Source organism: Phlebotomus papatasi, chromosome 1 (assembly GCF_024763615.1).
Source record: "Phlebotomus papatasi isolate M1 chromosome 1, Ppap_2.1, whole genome shotgun sequence".
Classification (NCBI taxonomy): Eukaryota; Metazoa; Arthropoda; class Insecta; order Diptera; family Psychodidae; genus Phlebotomus; species Phlebotomus papatasi.
This window is the reverse complement of record NC_077222.1, coordinates 65138759-65165264: the sequence shown is the minus strand read 5'-3', so window position 1 is coordinate 65165264 and position 26506 is coordinate 65138759. Positions and strand designations below refer to the sequence as shown.

At 38.3% G+C, this 26506-nt stretch overlaps 1 protein-coding gene across 2 annotated transcripts in view; it reads left to right on the top strand.

Annotated features, from left to right (window-relative positions):
- Positions 1-23261, top strand: part of LOC129804356 (GTPase-activating Rap/Ran-GAP domain-like protein 3) — a 112234-nt gene extending 88973 nt beyond the window's left edge. For both annotated transcript variants that reach the window (XM_055851609.1, XM_055851617.1), the window contains 8 exons: positions 247-478; positions 3824-4126; positions 6948-7210; positions 7304-7610; positions 7685-7900; positions 11100-11260; positions 21988-22237; positions 22306-23261. In XM_055851609.1, coding sequence (XP_055707584.1) covers positions 247-478; positions 3824-4126; positions 6948-7210; positions 7304-7610; positions 7685-7900; positions 11100-11260; positions 21988-22237; positions 22306-23198 — 2625 coding nt within the window. In that variant the 3' untranslated portion in view covers positions 23199-23261. The remainder of the gene's footprint in view (positions 1-246; positions 479-3823; positions 4127-6947; positions 7211-7303; positions 7611-7684; positions 7901-11099; positions 11261-21987; positions 22238-22305) is intronic.
- Positions 23262-26506: the final 3245 nt, after the last annotated feature.

Sequence of the window (26506 nt, the reverse complement as noted above, 5' to 3'; positions counted from 1 at the left end):
ATTATGTGTATTTTTTTTATAAGCAACAGCATACGACTGAAAGCTTATTGGTTTCACCCTAGAATTTCTTTTGGCCCTATCTTTTACCCTCAAAATCCACTTTAGACTGGTTTTCTTTTATCCCACCACACTTGGTCTAAAATGTTTTTCAAATTTCCATATAAATTAATTAATTTGCTTCTATAAATACGAAGAAAAGAAAATAACTTTACAAGTCATTCAGAGAAGTTATGGTGTCTCTTTCAGGGTGCTCAGAAGCTTGCCCTACCCTACAATCCTCAGCAAAAGTTGACGGTGAAGCAAATTTTGGCCCATTTCCCGTCTATGGACACCAATAAAACGCCCAAGGAACTATTTTCCGCGGACATTCAGAAGGATTTGCTGTTGCTGGAGGAACAGGAGGGTTCGGTGAATTTCAAATTTGGCGTTGTGTACATGAAGGGTGGTCAGAAGGCCGATGATGAAATGCTGAGCAATGGTGAGTTGAAAATGTCCCAGGCAACCCCCACAAAAAAGCCCACCCATTCTGACGGTGTTAAATTTTCTAATTCAACTCGGACAAGTCAACACTCTCAGTCTTGACAATTGTAATTTTCACTAGATTCAGAAAAGTATTTTAGATCGGTCTTGATATTACAAGAAAGCAAATAGATTACAGTATAGAATATTTACAATTACAATAAATGCAATGCAATGCATTTATATCACTCCTCTTATTCTAAAAAAAAAAAAATTAAATACATATTTAGGGTAAGTGTGCTAAATTTCGGCATAGTTGCATGCAAGCGCCAAGGTCTCAAGTTTGAAATGTAATATTTTTAAAACAAATTGATTTTTTTATTCCTTCTTCTTAAGGAGTATTGCTTGGAACCTTGTAGACAGTTTATCGTCTTTATTTACTCTATAACCATTCTTAATACATTTTAAAATGAATAAAAATATAGACATTGCTTTGGTGCCCTATTTCGGCCACCTTCATTCTCATAGTTCCTTGCCCTTCGGGAATTCTTCCAATGTCTTTTTCACGTCATCTCGTTTGTCGAAGCCACATTTTTTGTTATTAATTTGCAATGTATAATCTCTAGAGTATGTGATAACTAAAAATTTATGCAAATTTGAGGAATAAAAAAGGTGGCCGGAATTGCAAGCTGGCCGAAATTTAGCACACTTACTCTAGTGGTTTTCATTCAAGAATTTCCTGTATTTTTTGATCTTTTATACCAGTATTAAAATTTAAGAAATTAATAGAAGTTTGACATTTTAATTTCACCTAAATTATATTAAAGTTTACTGGGTTTTACTCTTGAATTTTGAGATTAAAATTTAAGTTTTAAATTTTTATATCGGTCTCTAAATTGTGATTCTGATGTACTTCGAGAACTTTTTCTCCGTTTCATAAACTTATTATTTCATTTATATCTTTGTCTGTAGCAAATGCAAACATAAAAGAAATGCAGATAGGCCAACGATCGGGGTGAATTGACGATTCAATAAAGCATCACTTCTTTTTTCTATGTTTAAATCTAATGGTGTCTACACACTAGAAGCAATTTTCGTCAAAAATTGCCTTTATTATAAAATTCTGACGTTTCTGCCTACAAGGATAGGCAAATTTAACACTTTATAAATAAAAATCTTTAAATCAGAAAAAATACTAATCAATTTAAAAGTTCGATTTTAAGATTTAAAGCTAAGAGGCTTATCTTAGAATTCAGAGGTATGTGCCGCGAGAATTTTGATTGTGAACGACTCCGGTAAATATATGATAGTATTCAAAATGTCTTTTAATTCACTTCTCTGTTATGCAAAAAATCCCAATGCCAGAAAAAAGGCTTGTAAGGAAGCCATACATACAGTTTTGTTGAAAATCTGTATGAAGTCATCTTAACTGAGATTTCTTCATACGACAATTTCCTTCGAATTGTTTCGGAGGATCTCAGCAAATTACTCCCGACAATGAACTTTCACTCGCGTACAAGTTTATCACTAATTACTGTACTTATTTTTTTTTGGCCACAATTAATTACGAGTGCATAAATTTATTAAGAACACTTTGGTTCGAAAGACTATTTGTTTAACTGCAATAATATTAAAATTAATGAGCAATTTTAACATTTTGATTTGCTGAATTCAAATTTAATTGAGCAACCTTATTTATGCTATTTTAGCATGTTTAAATATGTTTTGATGGACCAAGTATTAGTTTATATTAATAAATAAACGAAAATCTATCAATTCAAATGATTTTTAATGTGAAATAACGCATAGCAACAATTAGTCTGAAAATTAAATTGAATTTACAAATTGAGAAAAATCCTAGTGTGTTAGCACGGTAAGGTCAGAATCACATTGACAATAAAATTCTCGCCGTAGCCTCACCGTATTTCATTCTTTTGCGCATTTCGTTACAATTCTTATGCAAATTTTCCATTGCCGTATTACCTTATCTCATACTCGGTGGCACTAGGTGAAAATAATATAAGAAAATTGAAGAAATAAAACGAAAATGCGGTAAACGGTGAGCAAAAAAAACTGTAAGTGAAATTAATCGTACAGTTTTTTTTGCTTACCGTTTTATTTCTTCAATTTTCTTATATTATTTTCACCTAGTGCCACCGAGTATGAGCTAAGATAATACGGTAATCGAGAATTTGCGTAAGAATTGCAATTAAAATGCGTAAATTAACGAAATACAGTGAGCATTTTACTGTCAATGTGATTATTTTTATTTTTTGAGAAAACTATTTTGAGTAAATGTTTTACTGTAACTGATATAAGTGGCATTAAATTGAAAATAAAGTTTAATAATTCCTTAGTTATTTTCCAAAATTTTTCGAGTTTTTAGACTTTAGAAACTTGTTGTTACTTTTAGAAATGGTCAAGAATGGGTCAGTTTGTCAATAATACAATAGTTTTTAAAACGGGCTTTAGACCAAGTTTTATACATATGGCTTTATTTCTTTTATTTTTTGTTATCGGTCGAGATTCTCAAGAGTCATTGTACGAATAGACCATCTGTTTTCCAAATATCCTTTAGAAAAGTAGCCTTATTATCTGCCTTATTTGAGTCAGTATTATAAAGTGATTATGAGATTAAGGTTTAGCAATAGGTAATTAACCGTATGCTTTAAGCAACCATCTACGTGTTTCCTTGGGCCTTGGGATATGCATTTCATACATCGTTTATCAGACCCAGGACACGAAGCCCGATGCATCTTCTTCTTCATTCCCACGAAGACTGACTTTCTTTAAACACAAACACGTTCCCTTGGATACCGTTCTATCAAGTGGAAAGTACTCGGGATCATTTCAGTTTGATCTCATATCACAGTGTAGAAGTTTTGAACATCCAATGATTGTAAAAAAAACCAGCTGCTAAAATGAGAGACGTCATTGTCTTTGTTTATTAGTGGAAGAAAACAACTATCCATAAAACAGAGAAAGTCAAGATATGTTTAAGGCTTTTCTTCATTACCGGATACATCCCATCAAATCGAAATCATTTAAACCGTCTCACGGTTATTTCCGAATTAGGTTAAATACTTAAATTTTAAACGAGTTTCAGAACCATTTTTAGCACTGAGAGTGTTTGGCACGAGTTTGCCATTATATTTTTCACATTTAGAGAGTGGTGTTACACAATAAATCCCACCCACAGGCCATCTCAGCTTATAGAGCCTTCTGCCCCAAAAAGTACCCCAGTCCTTCCGTCAATTCTTTGGAGGCTCTATATGTTTCACCACCCTAACCGTGCGCCAAAAATAAATCACTCCGGAGGTGTTGGCTCTTAAAAAAAAATGTGAGAAATAATTATATTTTGCAGAGTGTGGCAGTGAGGATTTTGATGAGTTTCTGGGCGTGTTGGGGGAGAAGATTCGTCTAAAGGGGTGGCAGCAGTACAAAGGTGGACTGGATGTAAAGAATGATATGACGGGCAGATATTCCATTTACACCATTTACGAAGGTCACGAAATAATGTTCCATGTATCAACCTTACTACCTTTCTCACGAGATCGGCAGCAGGTTGAGCGCAAGAGACACATTGGAAATGATATCATCAACATCATCTTTGTGGATGGAGATGAAGCGGATTTCTCGCCGAATTGCATCAAAAGCCAATTTACACGTATCCTTTTACTTACATCTTATTCATTTCATCTAACCCACCTGACATTTCACGGAGGATGAAGTTCATTCATGCGTAACAGATTTGCCATTGTGCTAGTTCGAAGATATATAATATGTGAACTCAAAGCACCTTTCTTTTTGCTGATGATAGTGCTAGACTCGAATAGGTGTGTAATATCTCCCACGTAAGATAGCCTTCAGGGTAAAATTTCATACGGATTTTAATCTCCTGAGTGAATTGGACGGAGATAGATATAGTACACGAAATTAATTTCTCATATGATGAGACTATGATATATTTCAAGCTTTGAAAAAGCACTTTGGCACAATGTTAATTTGAGTAAAAGGCCTTGACTTTTGTCTATTTCTCATAGTTGATTTAGACATGATTTTCCGTAAGTTATGTAGAACTTTCAGATAAAGAACTTTTTTTCTCCTGAAATATGGTTTAATGATATTTATCAAACTTATATGAACCTTCATCTTGATCTGTCTGTTAAGATTCAACGGATCTGTTGTGAGACAATATATTGGCGAAACTCTTAAGATCGAATGTAGAACAAACCCTTGGACCGAAAGGAATCCTCTTAGAACATGCAGAAAGTTTCCCTTGATGTTTCCTTTTTTAAGAAATTACAAAGATAGGTATATGATAGTCCGTTTCTGAACTTACGACCGACTTTTTCAGGATAGGGGAGACTGGGGTAAAAGGTGACAAATTGTAAATTTGAAAATTCAATATCTTCCAATATAAAAGAGATAACGGCTTGAAATTTTTTCCATAGATGGCCTCCATAGACCTTCTTCAAAGTCGTAAGCTTCTTGGAATTCTAACAAGGAATTCAGTAAATAAAAAATATTGAAATTTTTAGCCCTATTTTTGAAATGTTTTCCTTGCAACAGATATCAATTTTTACCTAGGGGAAGTGCTTATAATTTTGGACAGTCTGCTTATAAGCATCGAAGTTCCAAGTTTGAAGTGCGATATTTTCTATACTAATTGACATTTCTTGTTACTCTCTTTTCAGAAGGGTTGTTTAGAAACTTAGCAAGCTATTTATCGTCTTATTTTTATTAAAATTAGTTTTAATACGTTTAAAAATGAATTGATATGTAGAGGTGACCTTGGCTCTTATTTTGGATAACTTGTTTATTAATTTGTCCAACTTGGCTGTAAATTTGGACAGCTAATCCGCCTCAATAGGATGCCCATTGTTCTTCATTTGATGAACCAATCTTACCAAGTCCTCTTCCTGTTCATGTAAGGGAAACGTAGAATGTCACAGAAGCCCGGAAACTTTCCATATCATTCATTAAAGTGAGTTGACTTCGATACTCCAAGTACGTGCGGATACGCTCATTCCCTGACCTTTCCGGGAGCCTTTCAAGGCATTTCTCGCTACATCTCTTTCGTAGAGATGATGCTCCTTTGTTTCTCCAGGCATTTGTCCAACCTAGTCATCACAAAAGCTAAAACTTCACGAAATTTCGTGAGAAAAACACCTGTCCAAAATAAGAATCATCACCTCACTGTTGAATGTCTTAAAAAATTTCCCATTTTTCAGACGAAAAATATAATTCACAAGGCAAATATCACTTCAGGTCAAATGTACAAATCATCAGTAACGTGAATCAACACAATATTCAATGAATATTCAATAATATCACTCAAAAACAGCGAACAAACTTTGTTAGTACTTCACCAAAACTAAATAAGACTGAAGTAAGCCACGAAGTCCTGTCATATTTCTCGTAAGCAATTGCTCACACTGAATTTTCAACAAAGCAATTTCAACTCAAATCATATTCAAAATTTAACGTATTTAGTGTCTAAATCTTCCAAAAAGAACAAATATTTAGATAGAATTCATTTTTCATCAAATATTGGAATAAAAATCCATCATTTTAAACAATTTATTTTTAGTGTCCAATTTTACCCTCAAAGTGTCCAAATTTAGAAACTGTCCAAAATTATGAGCACTTACCCTATTTATTTTCCAAAATTGATGCACAATTTAATCAACCACTTGTAAAAATAAAAAGATCAAATTGATCCAAATTTTATCCTTTTAAAAAGGTTGGATCAAATTTCGAATCCTGAATGCACATTTATCATAATAGAACATGTTAATTTGATCCATCCTTTGCAAAAGGATCGATTTGATCCTTTTATTTTTACCAGTGATCCTCCTCAAAAAATTGAAAAATCTAGATTGATCTGAATTTAACTGCACAATTTCAAAAACAAATTTATATATTTTTTAAATATAGTACTAATATGCAGTGATTTAAAATTCACGAAGATAATTTAAGAAATATTTGCATTAATTTTAGAACATTTGGTTCATTAAATTTTAAAAAATTCACTTTTTACGAAATAGAATTCTGCTGTTCTTAAGGTTTTCTTCAATTTGATTACTTAGGGGTAGTCTGCACCAATCCGATCTGCCATGTATGATCGGTGAATAGAATACCATCCTTTAGTGCTAAAATTAAAGAAAAGCTTACGTACAACAAGGTTCAAAGTCACACATATCTATAGTATTAGCTGAGTTGATTCTATTACATTGAGTTTCACTTTCGGAAATCGTGGTATTAATTCTACCCATTCTACCCCGTTGTAATATTGATCTTCGGAAGATCAGGAAAAGTTCTTTGATTGATTCTATCCTATAAAATAATTTGATATAAAGGCTTCTGCCATTGTTCTTCGAAGGTGGAATTTTTAATCTGTTAAAATGGTTCATCTCCAACTCTGTTACTGATGAAAGTAACCCTTGTGTTATATTGTATTTTCCTTAACATATGAAAATGAACAGATATTTTTGCCGTCGTCACGAAGCGTCGTAAGACATATAGATTGTCCATGTACTGTGATGAGACTGTCCCTCCATTCGGACCGACACTCCCTGATCCACCAGAATTTCAAAATCCTACGACGTTCCGTGAATTTCTGCTGGTGAAATTAATTAACGGAGAAAAGGCAACATTTCAGACGCCCACATTTTTCCAGAAGCGTCAACGAACACTGGAAATGCTCATTCGGGATTTGTATGAGGAATACCAGCATGACTCCAAAATGGTAATGTTTTGTGCTTCATCAGCATTTGTCTTCTGAGTTAAATTCTTTTCCTTTTGCCTTTACGCGCTTTTCATTTCTTGTATGTGACAGCAGACAATGCTCAATCGACGTGCATTCTCTGAGGTACTCTATGACGCACCGCGAGCATCGAAGCTGAAGGAGGATGCACGCCAGGTGGAATTCGTAAGAATTGGTCAGGCCCTGAAACTGGAGGCGATTGTACGTGGTGATGCACCCACGAGTCTGGCAACAGCAGGACCTGGATCGGTATTCAAGAGACCACCATGGGAGCCACATTGTTTCTATGCGGCCTTCAATCACAGGGGCAACATTGTAGGAGATTCTTGGGGCTGTGACGCCTTATTTTTGGCGACTGACGAGGGCACATTTCTGATAAAAGGTTCATGAGAATTAACTAAGGCAACACCTTGACCCATTAATAATTGATTTCCTTCCTCTATCCCTCTTTCACAGAGGACCAAAGTCACCAAATTGTTTTCGATCGCACCTTCAGCGTTCGGCAATTGAGTGTTTGTGAAGATTATGGGATTGTTTTAATTAGAGGTGGGGCTGCCACACATAAAGATGGCCATCGGATCTATGTCTTTCAGCTCATTGACTTCAAAGAAGAGAGCATCAAGTGCAGGACCCGAATGGATGTAAAAGCTCATAGGATTGAGAAGACTAGAGGTTAGATAATCTGTTCTACATTTTATAGTATATTTAAATCTATTTGTAAAATATCAGTCAACTTATTTTACTTGAACTTGGTTTGATGACTTCAGCAAGCCTATGATTTTGAATAAATTTTGACCTAAGTACAATAGACTTATATAGGTTTCAAATCTAAGCTTTAGCTTTATGGCTTAACTTCTATAATTTCCTATTAGTCAAGATTTTTAGGAAAATTCTTGGCTTAGTATTGGATATCACGGGAAACTGGGACACCACCAAACACAGGGTAGCACCAAACACTAATTTTTATTTCTTAACTACTTGGACTATCTCAACTATTTCTTCAGTAGTCAAGTATCCCTATAGTACCTATAAATTCCTATAGGTCTTGTCCTTAGAAGTCGAATATCTGATTTAAAAAACGCAGTGTTTGGTGCTACCCCGTGTTTGGTGGTGCCCCAGTTTCCCTTAAGGATAAATTGAGAATATTTTGAAAACCTACTAAGACAGTTTATTATTTAGAATTTTGAGACTTTCGGGAAAAGTCTGAAACTGGTATTGGGCAATTAAACCTTTAGACTCCTAAAATCATTAAGTTTTATAATATTACAAGCGTAGTAGATAAGGTGTTACTTCGAAACTCGTATTATCGATTCTATGACGAGATTTAGTATAACAGGGTCTGAAGAGAAAATGCCATTATCACTGATATGTAACGATTTTGAGATTTTCTCACTATTTTGGAAGGGCAGAGGAAAAATACTATAAGAAGAAATTTTGTAAGTTTAGAGTCTTGCCCACCTAATTGGGGCTTGCTTGCCCACCTAATTGGGACTTGTCTTGCTCACCCAAAACAGTGAGAAAATTTTAAATTCAAAATTGCCCTATTCTACTTTACGGATAAATTTTTCACGTCTTTTGTAAGAGTTTTGTTAAGTATTCATGGTAAGTGTCATGTGAAACGCTTAATGCACCTAAGAATTTACTGTACACTTTTTACGAAAGTTTTACAAAACTCTAACTAAAGGTGATCTCAGAGCCGCGAATTTCTCACGTGAGTAACTCACGCATCTCAGAATTCACACCCTGGTCTCTTTTTGTCGTTTTTCTTCATGATTTAAATTGGTTAAGTATTGTTGATTATGATGTTTATTGAGAGTTTCTCTTAGGCTTAGAAAATAACGCTTGCAGAATGGTGTCCTATATTTTGATTAAGCTAGGTTTTTCAGGACAATCTGTACTTCCGGTGAGCGTCGGAATTTGTTGATAAAATCCTATGAATCAAACACATAATTTTACCAGAGCTTTCGACACTTTTCGTGTCTTTCTCAGTGGTTATTGGTTGGCCTTTTCTATATTTTGATTGGTCTTCCTGTCCTCAGTATCGAAAAAGCTATTTCTACGATAATAAACCAATTTTTTCGGATATAACCGTTAAATAAAGAATTAAAGTGTGTATGGTTTGACGAAAAGACATTCATTTATGTATTGTGAAATAAAGCTGAATTGTGGTGCTATATTCAAATAGACTGGGATAATACTATGAGACGGTTAACCGCGAAAACTCATTTATACTCCAAATCCTGTAGAACTTTTACCCATTTTTTCATTTCGAAAGTTCAGAATTTTTTAATAATTGTAAACCAACTCGTAACAATAAATAAAGTGAAATTACATCAATGTATTTATTACAATTGCTTATTTGTACATTTTGTTCAAATAAAATGCCTCTGTGTTTGGTAAATTCAATTCATTGTCGCTGTATATACTAAAAGCTTTTAAATGCAAATCGTTGAATGACGCATAATTAAATGATTTTTTTATTACGAATATTTTATGAATTTCAACAATTACTTATTTATAGGACTATATCCTGATTTTTTTTATTTGGGAGTAGTAATATAATTATGGGCAATTTGACGAAAATTAAGGAAAAATCGGATTGATAACAACAAATAACATAAGCAATTATGATTAAAGCTTTGGGATAGTGATGAAAAGTGAATAACGTAATCATAAGAGTTTATTGAATTGGGCTAAAGTAGTTTAACAACTTTATTGAAATATAGCTACTTTATTGAAAAAGTGAGCTTCGTTTGATTTTATTACTTTTCTGCTGTTACAGCAATATTGTTATAGTTAATCCATTTAATTTAGACCGTAAGGTAATTCTCAATAAAGCAATTTGATCTGTCATTAAAGTAGATAGGGGAAAGCGCGCTAGCTTCGGACGATTCAAGCTTCGGACAATTCTATTTTTTCTCTATGTTCCTTATGGATTACACCCATAGCTCTTTTCTGAAAATTTGAAACATTGGACTAGCTTTTAAAATATACTATTATAATGGACCAAATTCATTTATAACACGTTGAAAAAAATTATTTGTGCAAAGCATAAATCGTCCGAAGGTAGCGCGCTTTTCCCTAGATAGAGAATGAGAACTAACATTTCTACAAAAAAAAAAACATCATGAATTTACTTAAGTACGCATAACCACACTTGGGTAATTGAGTAAAAATACGGAGTAATTTACAAGATTTTATGACATTATGAATTTAATTCGAGTCATGGAGAAGTTACGGAAATCTCACTAGCCGTCTATGTAGAAGTGAAAGTTTGAAAGTTCTCTTTCTGTCGTTAAAATAGAACCTCTTGTGGCTTAGAGCATTACATGTACTTCTCCTATTATATGCACATAATTGCACATTCCGACATTTCAAGTACATTAACTTTGAGAATTTCTCGACAAAATTACACTAAAACACTTGTTTGAAAGAAAAATTTGTAGAATCATTGAGGGTTGTTAATTAAGCAGAGAAAACAGGATTACGTATCATATGAAATGTGGAAGTGCTTTTGAGTGTTTTACTTAGCATTCGTAATAAAGATCTTAACATTCGAAGAAATAGAAAAAAATCTATATATACGAAAGCTTCTTTGCGCTCTTAAGCTTTTAGAGGCTTTTCCACTACGAAATAGCTTTTGTTAAGGATGGAAATCCGTGTACAATGTTGTCTTTATTGGATGTGTTAATTCTCTCACGTGGAAAACTGAGACGTATTGTGGGCGTTTACGTGCTTTATCGAAATTGTTTCAGGTCAGCCGTAAAATAACTGAAGGATGACCTGAAAATGAACCTTACTATTGCAAATAAATTGCATACTTTAGATTTTCCATTTATTTAATATACAATATCTATGTGGTATTGTGCAGGAACTCATCTGTATAGCATCTCAAATGGGAGTGATGGCCACTTGAAGATGGCTGTGGCGATTGGAAGGAAACTTCTCATGTACCAGTGGAAGGATACAGCAGCCAAACACACATGGTGCAACAATGGAAATTACACTGCAGATGGTTTCCTATTCCTGAGGGTATGTGATATTGGACTTTTACTCATGTTTTATTTATAAAGGCCGAAGGGTAGATAAGTTTCTCTCTTAAGTCAACCATGACCGGGAAATCGAAAATTGAAACGACAGATTCCTTAATTAAGGATAGGCATTGATTCTTTTGTGGAAATCATATGAGAAATCGGAGATTGACGTCAAACCTTTCGAATCAAGATTCTACGTGGATCCATCCTAATAAATCAGAGAATATTGGCGTAGATTACTAAGTAGCCGAGTATCGACGTAGATTTTCTTACAACATATCTGAAGTCGATGTCGAGCTTCTATAAGAAATCAAGGATCGATGATTAACTTTTGTAAGAAATGAAGGATCGAAGTGGAATTTTAGTAATAAGGATAATGCCTAAGTTTTTAGTAATCAGGGACTTGTGATGATGGTATAATAAAGAGGAAATCGACATGAATATATGGCACTTTCTTTTAGAATTAAAGGGTGAACTAACTTCTTTCAATAAATTATTTTCAATCGCTTATACTTAACAGTGTCGCAGACTTAGGACACCCAAGTTTGCAACCTACGTCTGTCGATCCTCCGTCCCTTTAAAAAGGTATTTGGGGTCGATCCCAAGACGTTTCAAGACAAGTCTTTGATCTCCGCGAGGTCGCATATTGATCACAAGATTTCGCATGACTTTCCTAGGAAATATTTTATAGTAGGGAAAGTGCCCATGTTTGCACGGTCCCAAGCTTTACAATGACTAATTTTTTCCTATGTTTCTCAATAAATGTGAATCCGCAATATAGTTTAAAAACAGGACACTGTCCCCTGCTTTTTAAAATATGGGTGCGACGAGTCGTATTTACTGAAAAACATAGAAAAAAGTCACTATAAAGCTTGGGACCGTTGAAAGCATGAGCACTTTCCCCTAAATCAGAGAATAACATAGTATTTTCGGAAAAAAATCAAGGATATTCTTAAATGTTTTGTAGTAGAACTGAAGAATCGATGTAAAAATGTTGTAGTAGGTGCATCGAGGTACGACGTTGAACTTATGTAAAAATAAAAAACCAAGGATCGACAGATCTCTGCTAGTCCACACCATTTAAATGTTAAATGTTAAATAACTTAGTTTAGACGGGAAGCCAAACAACCACAATCGCTAGGTTTTCCTAATCTATCTCTCTCTCTCTGTGAGCATATCCATCTTCCCATATAAGTAGCCTACGTGCATATGCACTGTGAATAAACATACAACCAATGATAGGATTTTCCATCATTTTTATCCCGGAGGTTGGAATCGACACTAAGACGGTGATGGCCGCACGGGGGTGCGGAAAAACAGAGAAGAAAATAAATCAAACAATAAATCTTTTATAAGAAATCAACAATCTGTAAGGATATTTTGTAGTGAGTAAGGAAACTGTATCAGAGTTTGAGGGTGGTTTCGCTCACCTGTAGGATGGAGGCGGTAGGGTTAACCTGATCTGTCTCTCCCTCTAAAGTGGCTGAGGGCTGGATTCTATTCACCTGTAGGATGGAGGCGGTAGGGTTAACCTGATCTGTCTCTCCCTCTAAAGTGGCTTAGGGCTGGATTCTATTCACCTGTAGGATGGAGGCGGTAGGGTTAACCTGATCTGTCTCTCCCTCTAAAGTGGCTGAGGGCTGGATTCTATTCACCTGTAGGATGGAGGCGGTAGGGTTAACCTGATCTGTCTCTCCCTCTAAAGTGGCTGAGGGCTGGATTCTATTCACCTGTAGGATGGAGGCGGTAGGGTTAACCTGATCTGTCTCTCCCTCTAAAGTGGCTGAGGGCTGGATTCTATTCACCTGTAGGATGGAGGCGGTAGGGTTAACCTGATCTGTCTCTCCCTCTAAAGTGGCTGAGGGCTGGATTCTATTCACCTGTAGGATGGAGGCGGTAGGGTTAACCTGATCTGTCTCTCCCTCTAAAGTGGCTTAGGGCTGGATTCTATTCACCTGTAGGATGGAGGCGGTAGGGTTAACCTGATCTGTCTCTCCCTCTAAAGTGGCTGAGGGCTGGATTCTATTCACCTGTAGGATGGAGGCGGTAGGGTTAACCTGATCTGTCTCTCCCTCTAAAGTGGCTGAGGGCTGGATTCTATTCACCTGTAGGATGGAGGCGGTAGGGTTAACCTGATGTCTATTCGGTGAGGAGGACCCCAAAAAAAGTTATTTGGATGATCGGCTAGGCAGCACAGCTCTGACGGTCTGTTTCTTCTGGTGGGCCTTCGTCTCGGTGGAGTTTATCTTGGCCAAAAATCACTTCTTGACACACCTCAACAAGCACCACTCACTTCACTGCAGCTTCCTTTCCACACCACACAACTTCTTGAGATCTAGACTAATGAGGATGCTCAAAAAGCAACTTAAGTTCAAATGCACTGATGGTATAGCTGGATTTATCTTAATAGACAAGCACTGGGTAGAATTAATTGCTTGGCACAACTTATTGGTTTTAGTTGATGACCACGACTGACTCTAAAATCTGCGCGCCAGGATTATTATATTGCAAATTCTCTCTCTCTCCGACTGCCAAGTGCAACAGTGTGCGTGTAGAAAAAACGTATCTATTTTTTTCAGCTCCCTTTTGTCTCTTCTCTAATTTTTGGTATCGATAAGCGGTACTTGGGATTTGGGTGGTGTTCGGGAGATCATCAAAAATAATTTAAGTCGGAGAAAGTGCATTTTTTGGATGAAACTTATTTTATGCTTGAACATGCTCCCCCCGCGATGAAGAGGGTGGTAATCCCTCAATTGGCATTTTTGAAATATTTTGGATTGCTCTAGTGAAGGTTCCCCTTGCCGTACGTATAGTGACCACTCTGCATCTACCATCTTTACCAGGATGGAGTCGTTCAATTATACCTAGTGGGTAGGAATGAGATGAGGTTTTCTCACAGATAATCACAATGTCTCCAACCCCAAGATTTTCATGAGTTTCTGACCATTTTGAGCGCCTTTGAAGAGTGTGCAGATATTCTTGCCTCCAGCGGTCTGCAAAATGTTGAAGTACCCTCTGACACAACTGCCATCGAGTAAGGGCATGAGGAGAGAGATTTGTGAGTTCATAATCAGGAATGGAGTTTAGTGGACGACCGATCAAGAAATGACCTGGGGTGAGCGCTGTCAGTTCGTTAGGATCCTCAGACAGTGGCGAGATCGGGCGACTATTAAGAATAGCTTCTATTTGGGAGGTAACGGTTGATAATTCTTCAAACGTTAGGATGGTTTGGCCAACCTCCCTAACCAGATTGTGTTTGAGGGACTTTACCGCAGCTTCATAGAGTCCCCCGTGATGTGGAGACCTAGCGGGATTGAAATGCCAATTTGTTCTCATTCTGGCGACCTCTTCCTGGAGGACTGAGTCTTCTTGTAAGGACATCCAAAATTTTTCCAAGAGATTGCAAGCACCCTTGAAATTGGTTCTATTGTCACAATAAATGTGACCGGGGACTCCTCTTCTAGACGAAAATCTTCGAAGGGCCGCGATGAATGCCTCAGTGGATAGACTGCTTACTACTTCGATGTGGACTGCCTTTGTGACAAAGCATACAAACACACATATATAGGTTTGATATGATGCACCTCCTCTTCTAAAACTGGGACGCGTGAGGACCGGCCCACAAAAATCAACTCCACACACAGAGAAAGGGGGGCTGTAATCCACGCGATGAGATGGTAGATCTCCCATCCTTTGTTGCGCAACCACCGGACGCTGCTTCCAGCAGGTTATGCATTCCCTAACCACCTTACGCGTCAAACTTCTCCCACCTAAAGGCCAATAGATCTGTCGCAGGGTAGCGAGGAGAGCTTGGGGACCAATATGCTTTTGTGTACGATGGAAGTGCATGGCAATCAAATAGGTCAATTTACATTTTGGTAGTAAAATTGGATGTTTTGTATCATAAGTTGCAGTTGACCCTTCCAATCTGCCTCCCACTCTGATCAGTCCTTCCCCGTCAATGAAGGGGCACAGCTGGTGCACATGTTTGAATCTCTGGGAGCGGTGTAATGCGCCATTTTTTATGGCCTGCCTTACCTCCTCGAGCTGGTCGTTCTGTGCACTCCGAATCAGGGATTTTTCTGACTCTTGTAATTCTTGGGTACTGGGAAGTCCTCGATTACGAGCGGATGGTTTTTTCAGGAAGCGACGGACATATGCTAGGATTCGGAGCAACCGTTCATAATTATTGGTTAAAGAGACGAGATGCTCTTGGAAAGATGGATGGAAAGGAGGTTCTGAATGAGTAGGCTTATTAGTAATGACCATCGATAATGCACTGTGCTGAGAAGGGTCATTGGGCCACATGGAAGCATCTTGTATTACGAACGCGGGGCCATTCCACCAAGAATCAGAATCTCGAAGCTCTCGAGGGTACATGCCCCTTGAGACTATATCAGCAGGATTTAAATGAGTTGGCACATAATGCCAGCGTGAAGTGTCAGTGAGAGCTTGGATTTTTGTGATTCTACTGAGTTGAAAAGGTTCTAGACGAAGGCGAGTGGATCGGATTTGGCAAAGTACTATCGTTGAATCCGTCCACAGAAAATACTCAGAAACTAGGATAGACTCGCGTATTTTGTGGAGGAGTTGAGCGGCCAACAAAGCCGCACGAAGTTCCAACTGAGGTATGGTAGTGGGGGCAGTGGGTGCGACCCGGGACTTAGCAATCATAATCCGTGACATGGCTTGAGCTGGTTGAATTTGGCTAACGGTGACTGCATATGCCACTGCACCATATGCGTACGAGCTGCTATCAGCAAAAACGTGAACTTCCTTGAGAAAGAACTGGGAATAGTCGGACACACATCTGGGGATTTGGATTTCTTCGACAGCTGGCAGAGCGTTGTAGAATTTTGTCCATGAATGGACAATGTGATCCGGGAGTGGACTATCCCAGTCCAATCCTGCTACCCATAGTGATTGGAGAATCAATTTCCCTAGTACTATAATTGGAGTGATCAGCCCCAATGGGTCATACAAAGATGCCAAACATGATAACAAGCCCCTCTTCGTGAGTGAAGGGGCAGAACCGGGAGCCCGTTTGTAAACAAAGTAGTCAGCCATGACATGCCAGGTCATGCCCAGAGTGGACGATGCTTCAGGGAGCAGACGTTCTTCTTCTGATTGTTTTTCCGGGATAACCGATAAGGAATTGGAGTTCCACTTGGATGAAGACATACCAGCACTTCCCAAAAGGTCAGTAAGTTGTGCCGCACCGTGTTTAGCTTCTTCCACTGTTGCAAATGACGCTAGACAATCATCTACATAAAAGTTTTCTTTCAACAGGCGACTAGCCAAGGGGTGAGAGGTTTTACCTTGATCACTCAGGTCGACAAGAGTTCGGGTGGCCAAATATGGGGAGGATGTAACCCCAAAACAGACACCGAGGGCCCGATAATGTTTGATTGGCTGATCGGAATCCGTTCTCCAAAGGATTCTATGAAAGTCACGGTGAGGCGGATGAAGAAGAATTTGCGGATACATCTTTTTGATGTCGCAGATAAAAGCCACAGGGTGTTCCCTAAATCTGAGAAGGGTTGTCACGATATCTGGTTGGACAACAGGTCCCATGAGAGCGACATCATTCAAACTTATTCCAGTCTGGGATTTGGAGCTCGCATTCATTACGATGCGAATTTTGGTGGAGTCTCCCGATGTTTTTAGAACACAATGGTGGGGCAAATAATAACTGGGGTTCAACATCTCTTGAAGCGGGACTTCTTCAAAGAAGTTGGAGTCAAAATTCTCTTGCATGGCAGCCTGATATTGTTTTTTAAGGTCTGGATTCCGATTGAGTCTGGTCTCGAGGCTCAAAAATTGACGGGTCGCATGACCAAGGTTATCCCCAAGACGATTAAGATTGGGACCAAGGGGCAACTGGACCATGTATCGACCGGAGGACATACGAACAGTGGTTTCACGATAGCATTTCTCAACTTTCTCATGATCGGGTGGCAGAACCGGAGCCACATAAGGCTCTTCTGATTCCCAGAATCTCTTCAGGGTTTTGTCTATGGAAGACAACGTCGCGGCAACAATGACCACAGAGTCACTTCTTTCAGGGATGGAAAGGGGCCCAGAGACGACCCAACCAAGCATGGTTTCCTTTAAAACGGGTAGACCAGGACCTAGGCGACGTACTACACCTGTCATGAGGTCATTATATATTTCGTTACTAATCAACAAATCTATTGCCTGGGGTTCATGCCAAGTGGGATCTGCGAGCACGAGAGAGTCTGGAATTTGAACCTGGGTGACATCTACCTTCCAATTTGGGATTTTTTGTTGAAGAACCGACGGCACAATGTGACAACTAATAGAGAAGTTTGCATCTTGTGAAAGAGACCGAAAGGCACAATTTGTCTGATATCTCGCCCTCGCGCCCCCCTCCACCACTCCACCAATATACAAATCCGACAGGGTCTTAGGTAATTTGAGTCTTTGATATAATGCCTGCGAAATTAGGCTGGCTTGAGCACCTGAATCTAGCAATGCCCGGCATTGGACTGGTACGCCGTGTCTGTTGAAAACATGTACCACAGCTGTTTCAAGGAATACTCTTTGGAATTGGCGTGGAGCGATAATGGAAGACACATTGGCCACTTGGTTCACATCGTCTGAAGTGGAGGGCGCCGTTGAATCAGTTGGACTTGATGGTTGTGAACTTGAATTAACTTGGTCAGTTTGGCCGGTAGTTAAAGGCGCAGCTAATGCAGGAGTGGACCTCGTTTTTGCAACAGAGGGTCTTTGAGCAGATGTGGGTTGGTTGGATGATTGAAAAGCCTCATGAAGCAAGGTGTTATGCGGACCTGCACACTTCCTACACGGAAAAAAGGTGCAATCTCTAGTGTTATGAGTGCTAGTTATACACTTGCGGCATAAATAGTTTTGTCTGACGATGTTAAGGCGATCAGAAGGGGACATCCCAAGAAACTTGGGGCATCGGAAAAGTCTATGATCGGTTTCTTGACAGGCGAAACACGGAGTGGGAGATGACTCGCCCGTGACAGCAGCCAGACTAAGACGTGGCCGCACAGGCTTGGACGAAGCAATCTTGGTTGTTGTCTTATCATAGTCACTAGACGGAGTAGTTTGGCACATCTCCAATGACTTGAGGCGTGCAGATAGAAAATCTAAGAATTTATCAAGGGTAGGGGTCAAGGCTGAAACCTCTCGCGACCATAAAGCCTTAGTCTCTGAATCAAGCTTGGAGAGCAGTAGGTAAATCACCCAAGGATCACGGGAAGTGGCATTTTGTCCATCTAACGAATCAAGGACGGACACTGTAGTAGCATAAAGGGTTGTGAAAGATGGCACATTTGGTGTGGTGATGGCTGGGATTTTACAAAACCTTTCAATCTCGCAATGAACAACTGTAAATCCATCATCAAAATGTTTTTGCAATAACCTCCAAGCGGACTCATATCCATGGTCAGACAGAGGAGTATTCTCGACTAACTTAAGGGCATTTCCCGTCAGATAGGACATAAGGTATTGTAACTTCTGAATTCTGGACAGCCGACGGTTATCGTGAACAATGCTCCTGAACATTCCCTTAAAATGAGACCATTGAGTACGATCACCAGAAAATTTCGGAACATCGAGTGTGGGAAGTTTGTTGGAGTGAGGCTCCTGTTGTGTTGTGGCAGTGGGAATAGCGGATATGGCAGTACCTAATTGACGAAACAGTTCTTGATTGCGGTCTTCAGCTCGCATTTGATGATTAATGAGCATTGAGAGGGCAGCTTCGAGACTTGATGTGTTTGATCCGGGATATTGACTCGATGGCGCTTGATCTTGAGTGAAAGAACGATTTTCAGAAAAAATATTCCCCCCATAAGCACCCTGCACATTACCAAGGATTTGGTTATCAGTGTTCCGAAGGGTAGTTCCAGTAAGTTTGGATTGTTTGAGGATGGAACCTGAGGAGTGAGGTGTGGGCATCGGAAGGTCTTCAACTTTATCATTCAGGGCTAGGGTAATGTCTGAGGGAGCTCCGTGCAATGGGCAAACATCTGTGTAAATTTTAAGGAGGTCTGCTTTGGCTGAATGGATTCGTTTCATTATACCTTCATGTTCAGACTTCTCAGAGAGCATGTCCTTTTCTGACATGTCCTTTGAGAGATTGCGGTGGATGGTAATGAATTGAGATTCATATTCCTGAATCTTGGAGTAGGCCTGTGCGATTTCTTTAATTTCGATCTGATCATCAGAACTCTCATTGCATTCAGAAATAAATTGTTCAATACGCGTTATGTACCCTTTAAGGGTCACTCTCTTGTCAGGTAGTGGCATTATATTCGAGAAAAGTTAGTAGAGATGGACTGTAATTTTCGGAAAATTGCAAGGTCAGATGATTCCCACTCTTCTACACAGCAACGAACCTGCCGTTGAAGGCGCGGGAGGACCAAAAAATGTATCAGAGTTTGAGGGTGGTTTCGCTCACCTGTAGGATGGAGGCGGTAGGGTTAACCTGATCTGTCTCTCCCTCTAAAGTGGCTGAGGGCTGGATTCTATTCACCTGTAGGATGGAGGCGGTAGGGTTAACCTGATCTGTCTCTCCCTCTAAAGTGGCTTAGGGCTGGATTCTATTCACCTGTAGGATGGAGGCGGTAGGGTTAACCTGATCTGTCTCTCCCTCTAAAGTGGCTGAGGGCTGGATTCTATTCACCTGTAGGATGGAGGCGGTAGGGTTAACCTGATCTGTCTCTCCCTCTAAAGTGGCTGAGGGCTGGATTCTATTCACCTGTAGGATGGAGGCGGTAGGGTTAACCTGATCTGTCTCTCCCTCTAAAGTGGCTGAGGGCTGGATTCTATTCACCTGTAGGATGGAGGCGGTAGGGTTAACCTGATCTGTCTCTCCCTCTAAAGTGGCTGAGGGCTGGATTCTATTCACCTGTAGGATGGAGGCGGTAGGGTTAACCTGATCTGTCTCTCCCTCTAAAGTGGCTGAGGGCTGGATTCTATTCACCTGTAGGATGGAGGCGGTAGGGTTAACCTGATCTGTCTCTCCCTCTAAAGTGGCTGAGGGCTGGATTCTATTCACCTGTAGGATGGAGGCGGTAGGGTTAACCTGATCTGTCTCTCCCTCTAAAGTGGCTTAGGGCTGGATTCTATTCACCTGTAGGATGGAGGCGGTAGGGTTAACCTGATCTGTCTCTCCCTCTAAAGTGGCTGAGGGCTGGATTCTATTCACCTGTAGGATGGAGGCGGTAGGGTTAACCTGATCTGTCTCTCCCTCTAAAGTGGCTGAGGGCTGGATTCTATTCACCTGTAGGATGGAGGCGGTAGGGTTAACCTGATCTGTCTCTCCCTCTAAAGTGGCTGAGGGCTGGATTCTATTCACCTGTAGGATGGAGGCGGTAGGGTTAACCTGATCTGTCTCTCCCTCTAAAGTGGCTGAGGGCTGGATTCTATTCACCTGTAGGATGGAGGCGGTAGGGTTAACCTGATCTGTCTCTCCCTCTAAAGTGGCTTAGGGCTGGATTCTATTCACCTGTAGGATGGAGGCGGTAGGGTTAACCTGATCTGTCTCTCCCTCTAAAGTGGCTGAGGGCTGGATTCTATTCACCTGTAGGATGGAGGCGGTAGGGTTAACCTGATCTGTCTCTCCCTCTAAAGTGGCTGAGGGCTGGATTCTATTCACCTGTAGGATGGAGGCGGTAGGGTTAACCTGATGTCTATTCGGTGAGGAGGACCCCAAAAAAAGTTATTTGGATGATCGGCTAGGCAGCACAGCTCTGACGGTCTGTTTCTTCTGGTGGGCCTTCGTCTCGGTGGAGTTTATCTTGGCCAAAAATCACTTCTTGACACACCTCAACAAGCACCACTCACTTCACTGCAGCTTCCTTTCCACACCACACAACTTCTTGAGATCTAGACTAATGAGGATGCTCAAAAAGCAACTTAAGTTCAAATGCACTGATGGTATAGCTGGATTTATCTTAATAGACAAGCACTGGGTAGAATTAATTGCTTGGCACAACTTATTGGTTTTAGTTGATGACCACGACTGACTCTAAAATCTGCGCGCCAGGATTATTATATTGCAAATTCTCTCTCTCTCCGACTGCCAAGTGCAACAGTGTGCGTGTAGAAAAAACGTATCTATTTTTTTCAGCTCCCTTTTGTCTCTTCTCTAATTTTTGGTATCGATAAGCGGTACTTGGGATTTGGGTGGTGTTCGGGAGATCATCAAAAATAATTTAAGTCGGAGAAAGTGCATTTTTTGGATGAAACTTATTTTATGCTTGAACAGAAACGATGTCGTATTTTTGTAAGAAATCAAAGATCGTATTACAGATCTCTTGAAGTAGAAATCATCGACATGGATTTTTAGTAGTAGGAACATCAAAGAACATTATAATGATGACACATCATAAGAAGAAATAATAATGGATGTCCCGAACTCCCCTTGTGGGAAGGCCTAGTTCCTCTATGGAACGTTGTGCTACCATCATTATTATTATTATACATCAAAGAACTGACGTGAAACTTTCATTAAAAAATCAAGAATCGACATGTGTCTTTTGCAATAAATCTCTGCTTTACGACGAAGTTTTGTAGAAGTTTTGTTTTTTTTAATTGATTGACATCATTTAAAAAATAGAAATTTAGGTTTTACTTGATCTTTTGTAAGTAAGCGGATTTGCAGAAAATTTTACAAGTAATTAAGGACTAAATATATTTTCTTGTGTAAAATTTTTTTCTTCTTGATTGCAGGAAATCACCCTTCATGAAACACCATCAATTCTGACAATAATCGAGGGATATGCAAATTCCAAGTTAGATCCAAATCATGGAAATATCATTTGTTGCGGTTTCAAGCACAATTTTGACGTAGTTTGTGAAAGCACTGGACAATCCTTTCGTCTGCACGAAATTGAAATATCCAAGAGATCGCAGACACAGCTAGTAGCAGCCCTTGATCTCTACGATGGTCATGAAACAGAACTTCTACTTTGCTACAACCGTAAGTTTCAACCGTTTGAACGATTTTATTGGAGGAAAGAATAAACTGTAGGTGATTTTCTTTTTCAGATACCTGCCATTTTCAGAAGCTCGATGATGAAGGTTCAAGTACAGAATTTGACTTTCATTGGAACTCTTCACCCACATCCGTGATTTGCGCCTTTCCCTATGTTATAGCCTTCACGAATGATTCCATGGAAATCAGATTACTCGTGAATGGAAATCTCGTACACATGGTTTCTATGGCAGAATTGCAATTGATCACGAGTAAAAAGGACATATTTTTTGCCACCACAGCACCTGAATTCATTCCAAAGGACAATCGCATCAAGGGCTTGGAAAACGAGTCAGAGAGCCCCAAGGATCAGGTAAAGCATTCACCGAGAATTGGGGATATTTCATCAGAGAGAATTCTGGAGATTAAGAATCAAATTGAGAGGATTGAGGAGAATCAGAGAATTGAAATAGTGGACAATGTTCCAATCAATGCCAAGGATGATCTCAATAGGTTGCTAGTATGTCCTAGTGAAGACCTACCTTCTATTCATCGGGCACGATCTCTTCAGGGTAAGGAGCGCACTAGAGAAATGGATGACTCTTGTAAAAGGCAGATTTCTAAAAGCAATTCCTGTGGAGAAACTGCAAGTGCAGCTGAATTTGCACCTCATAAAGCTCTGGTAGAACCTTCAGTACCTCCCAATTCACCCAAGAGTATTACCACTGACTCTCCTGGATCACCAAACAGTCGAAAGCTTTCTAAGAGCTTTAAAGGTGATGCAGAAGGAATTGAAAAGCAGAAACCCCTGAGAATCTATAGAATACCAATAGCTAATCTTACTGGACCTCATCATTCTCAGTCATACCATCCACAGAATTTGAAGATGCCCAAGGTCCAAAAAATCCCAGAAGATCACACTGCCGAGAGTGAAGAAATAACAGCAGCGGATGAGGGTGTCTCATAATAATTTTCTACTGGATAAGATTTTGTGCACTGATTGTCCTAGATTTTTGCTCTGTAACCGACATTTCCTTTTGTATTATTTTCTGAATTACCTGAAATTACTTCCAATGACCCGTAGCAGCCAAAGTATAATTTTTAATTTAAACTTCTCTGGACATTGACAAATTATTGTCACATTAAATTTCCCGAATTTTTTTTCACAAACTTTAAATAATCTGGTGCAACAGTTCACATACAGAATTTTGTATGAGGTGAAAAGTTTTGGTAATGGAAAAATAATGAAAACTTGTGCAATAATCTCCTAGAAGAATTATGACCGTTGTCAGGAGCACAAAATGGGAAATTGTTTGCAATTTGGGCCAACATAATAGCGAAAGGGAGGTGTAATATTTCTTTTCTGAACTGTAAAATGGTGCTTTCTGCATAACTTTCGGCACATTCGTGTGGTCTCACGCGTTGAAGAAAAACGAGGAAAAATTTATCTGAACAACTGCTGGCAGTTATATAAAAAAATGTTTAATTGTAAATGTTAGAAAATTTATTAGGCTATGAATTGATAAATTTGTAGTGGTTAGATATGTATATGTAAATGCAAAAAAACAAATCTTACAGGATTTATAGAAAAATTCGGGATTAACTACACTTTGCTGAAGTTCGTTTATTTAATTAACTTGGTTTTTTTTTAATTTTTATGATCAAGTGACGTAAATTATAAGAAGAGTCAGTTTTGGTTTTAAATTATTAGGGTCACGCTCAAAAAATCAATAATTTAAACTTAAAGGTCTGTGGCATTAAGTAGAGTCATTGAAGATCATAACGATCGTAAAAGGTATCGTTATTCAAGAACCTTGAATGAAATAATTCAGGCCTAAAAGCATTCCAATAAAATAGAGATTTTTTTTTCATAAACTAAAAATATTTGTAGTTCCAAATTATTCGATTTAATTTTTTGAAATTTTCTAGATAGCGGCACCTTTAACATTTCTATAATCTTCAGTGACGCGTCTTAATCACAAAGCGTTTATGACCCATTAGAATAATGTATACGGGGGACAAGGGATTTTTGGGACAGTTTTTCGTGCTTGGACTTTGAGACATAATTCCAAAGAGACAAAAAATTGTTTCAGAATTTTATATGGACCATAGTACATCCAGAATTATTGAATTTTATAAAACGATTCGATGGAGCTTAGAAAATAAATGGGCTATCTCGGAAGAGAAAAAATATTTAAACTGTTATAGTTTAAACTGTTATACTGTTATTGAACTGTTATAGTTCAGGATTATGGTTCAGGATGCAGGACGCAGTTTTTTCTGGTATAATTTGATATTTCTGACTATAAAGAGCATCAACGCAGGGTAAAGTACTTTCTCGGGAACAATATCATCTTTCAAATCCTTTCAGTCTTCGTAACAGAGACCTTAGATAAGATTGTAGAATCAAAACAATAAAATTGAGGATATCCATTCTTTAAGTGAAGACATGTACATATACATCTTAATGTCGTTTAGGATTGTGTATTGGTGTAATCCCATTAATTTCGATAATCAATGGAAAAGGTCTTTATTCCAAATTAGCCCTGTTTATCCCCGGCATCCCCTTTACTAGAATTTTACGTATAATGAGTAAAGAGCATCCAAATGATTTTTATTATATCTTTTCCTAAGATGTAAAGTTCAATTGCCCTAGATCATTGAAGGACTGAAACAACTAAAAATCATTTTCCAGCAAAAATTTAGATATCAATTATGCGGTAATAAATCATCCAAAATCGTCTAATTTACGTTTAATATAGTATATGATTACCTTTTTATACTTATTACAATTCAATCATTTGTTGTATATCCCGTGTTGGAAGAATCTGCTTTTCGTAGATCGCCCAAGAGCGCCTTCCCGGTAATGTGGATGCTTCTTCCATGTTCCCGGAGTTTTTTGGGCAAAGGCGGTGCATTTTTATTACGTTATATCACAGTGAAAATGTCTTTTTCTAGACATTCAGATCTTTTCACCGGGCGACGGAACTCGAACTCACAACACTCTATGAGTCAAGCCAGGGATCGATCCGCCCAAGATCCAACGGTCTTGTCTATTGCGCCACTGCGATCCTCACGATTGTCCCTAATGGGTCAAGTTTAAAAAATGTATAACTTGTTTAACAAAACTATATCGCGCTTTGGAAATTAGAAAGAGCTAACTCATTTTTTGCGATTTTAAGATAATACTGTATTTAGAAAGAAAATTTTAAAAATTTTGAGATAAAATAAGTAGGAGAAAGTGAGGCACGTTTGAAATAGAGTTTTTCACCTATTTTTAAATAAAATTAATCCTTATCGTGATATAATTTAGTTGCACAAACAGATTGAGAAGCTAAATTACATTATGATATGGCTCAGATCCATTTAAACATAGGAGAAAAATTCCAATTTTAAAGGTGCACCACTTCCCCCTAGTTAAATTTTGTTAGTAGAAATAATTTACAAAATTTTAGTCTTTTTTACCCTTTAAGGACGATTGGAACACCGGTGTCCCATAAAGAAAATAACTTTTTTCTGTCTGCCTAAAGTTACTTTTTCTTCATGTTTGTGCGTAATTGCAAAGTAGAAGGTTGAAGGATTCTAGGATATATTTTGGAAGTCTCCAGCTATTTGCTATATAGTAAGTTTTAAATTTCAAAAATGAGGAATTTTTAAATTCTCATAATGAAAATTTATTTTAAATATTTTTTATTCTTATTAGATGATCGGTCAGTAGATTAATTTTTTGAATAATAAGAAACACGGATTTGACCTAGATCCTTCTCCTCCTTTATTACTCGGACAACGTTTCGGAGCTTGTTGGCCCCTTCCTCAGGTCTACAATGTATAACATTTAACAGGATAAAATATAATTAACAATTTCTTCCAACATTTTTCTAACAACTTTTCTTTTGCTTGTAAGAGAAAAGTTGTTAGAAAAATGTTGGAAGAAATTGTTAATTATATTTTATCCTGTTAAATGTTATACATTGTAGACCTGAGGAAGGGGCCAACAAGCTCCGAAACGTTGTCCGAGTAATAAAGGAGGAGAAGGATCTAGGTCAAATCCGTGTTTCTTATTATTCAAAAAATATTTTTTATTCTTCCAATTTTTTTAAGCAAAACCTTTTTGGGAAAAGAAACTACAATACTCAAACATAATATTTTTCATTAGATTGAAAATTATCATTCATTAGTATTGTCAGAAAAATTACTTAAATTTTTAGGCTATTTTTGTCCCTATCGTTCGTAGAGGTAAAAAATACACGAATACTGGTTTTGTTTATGGGTTTA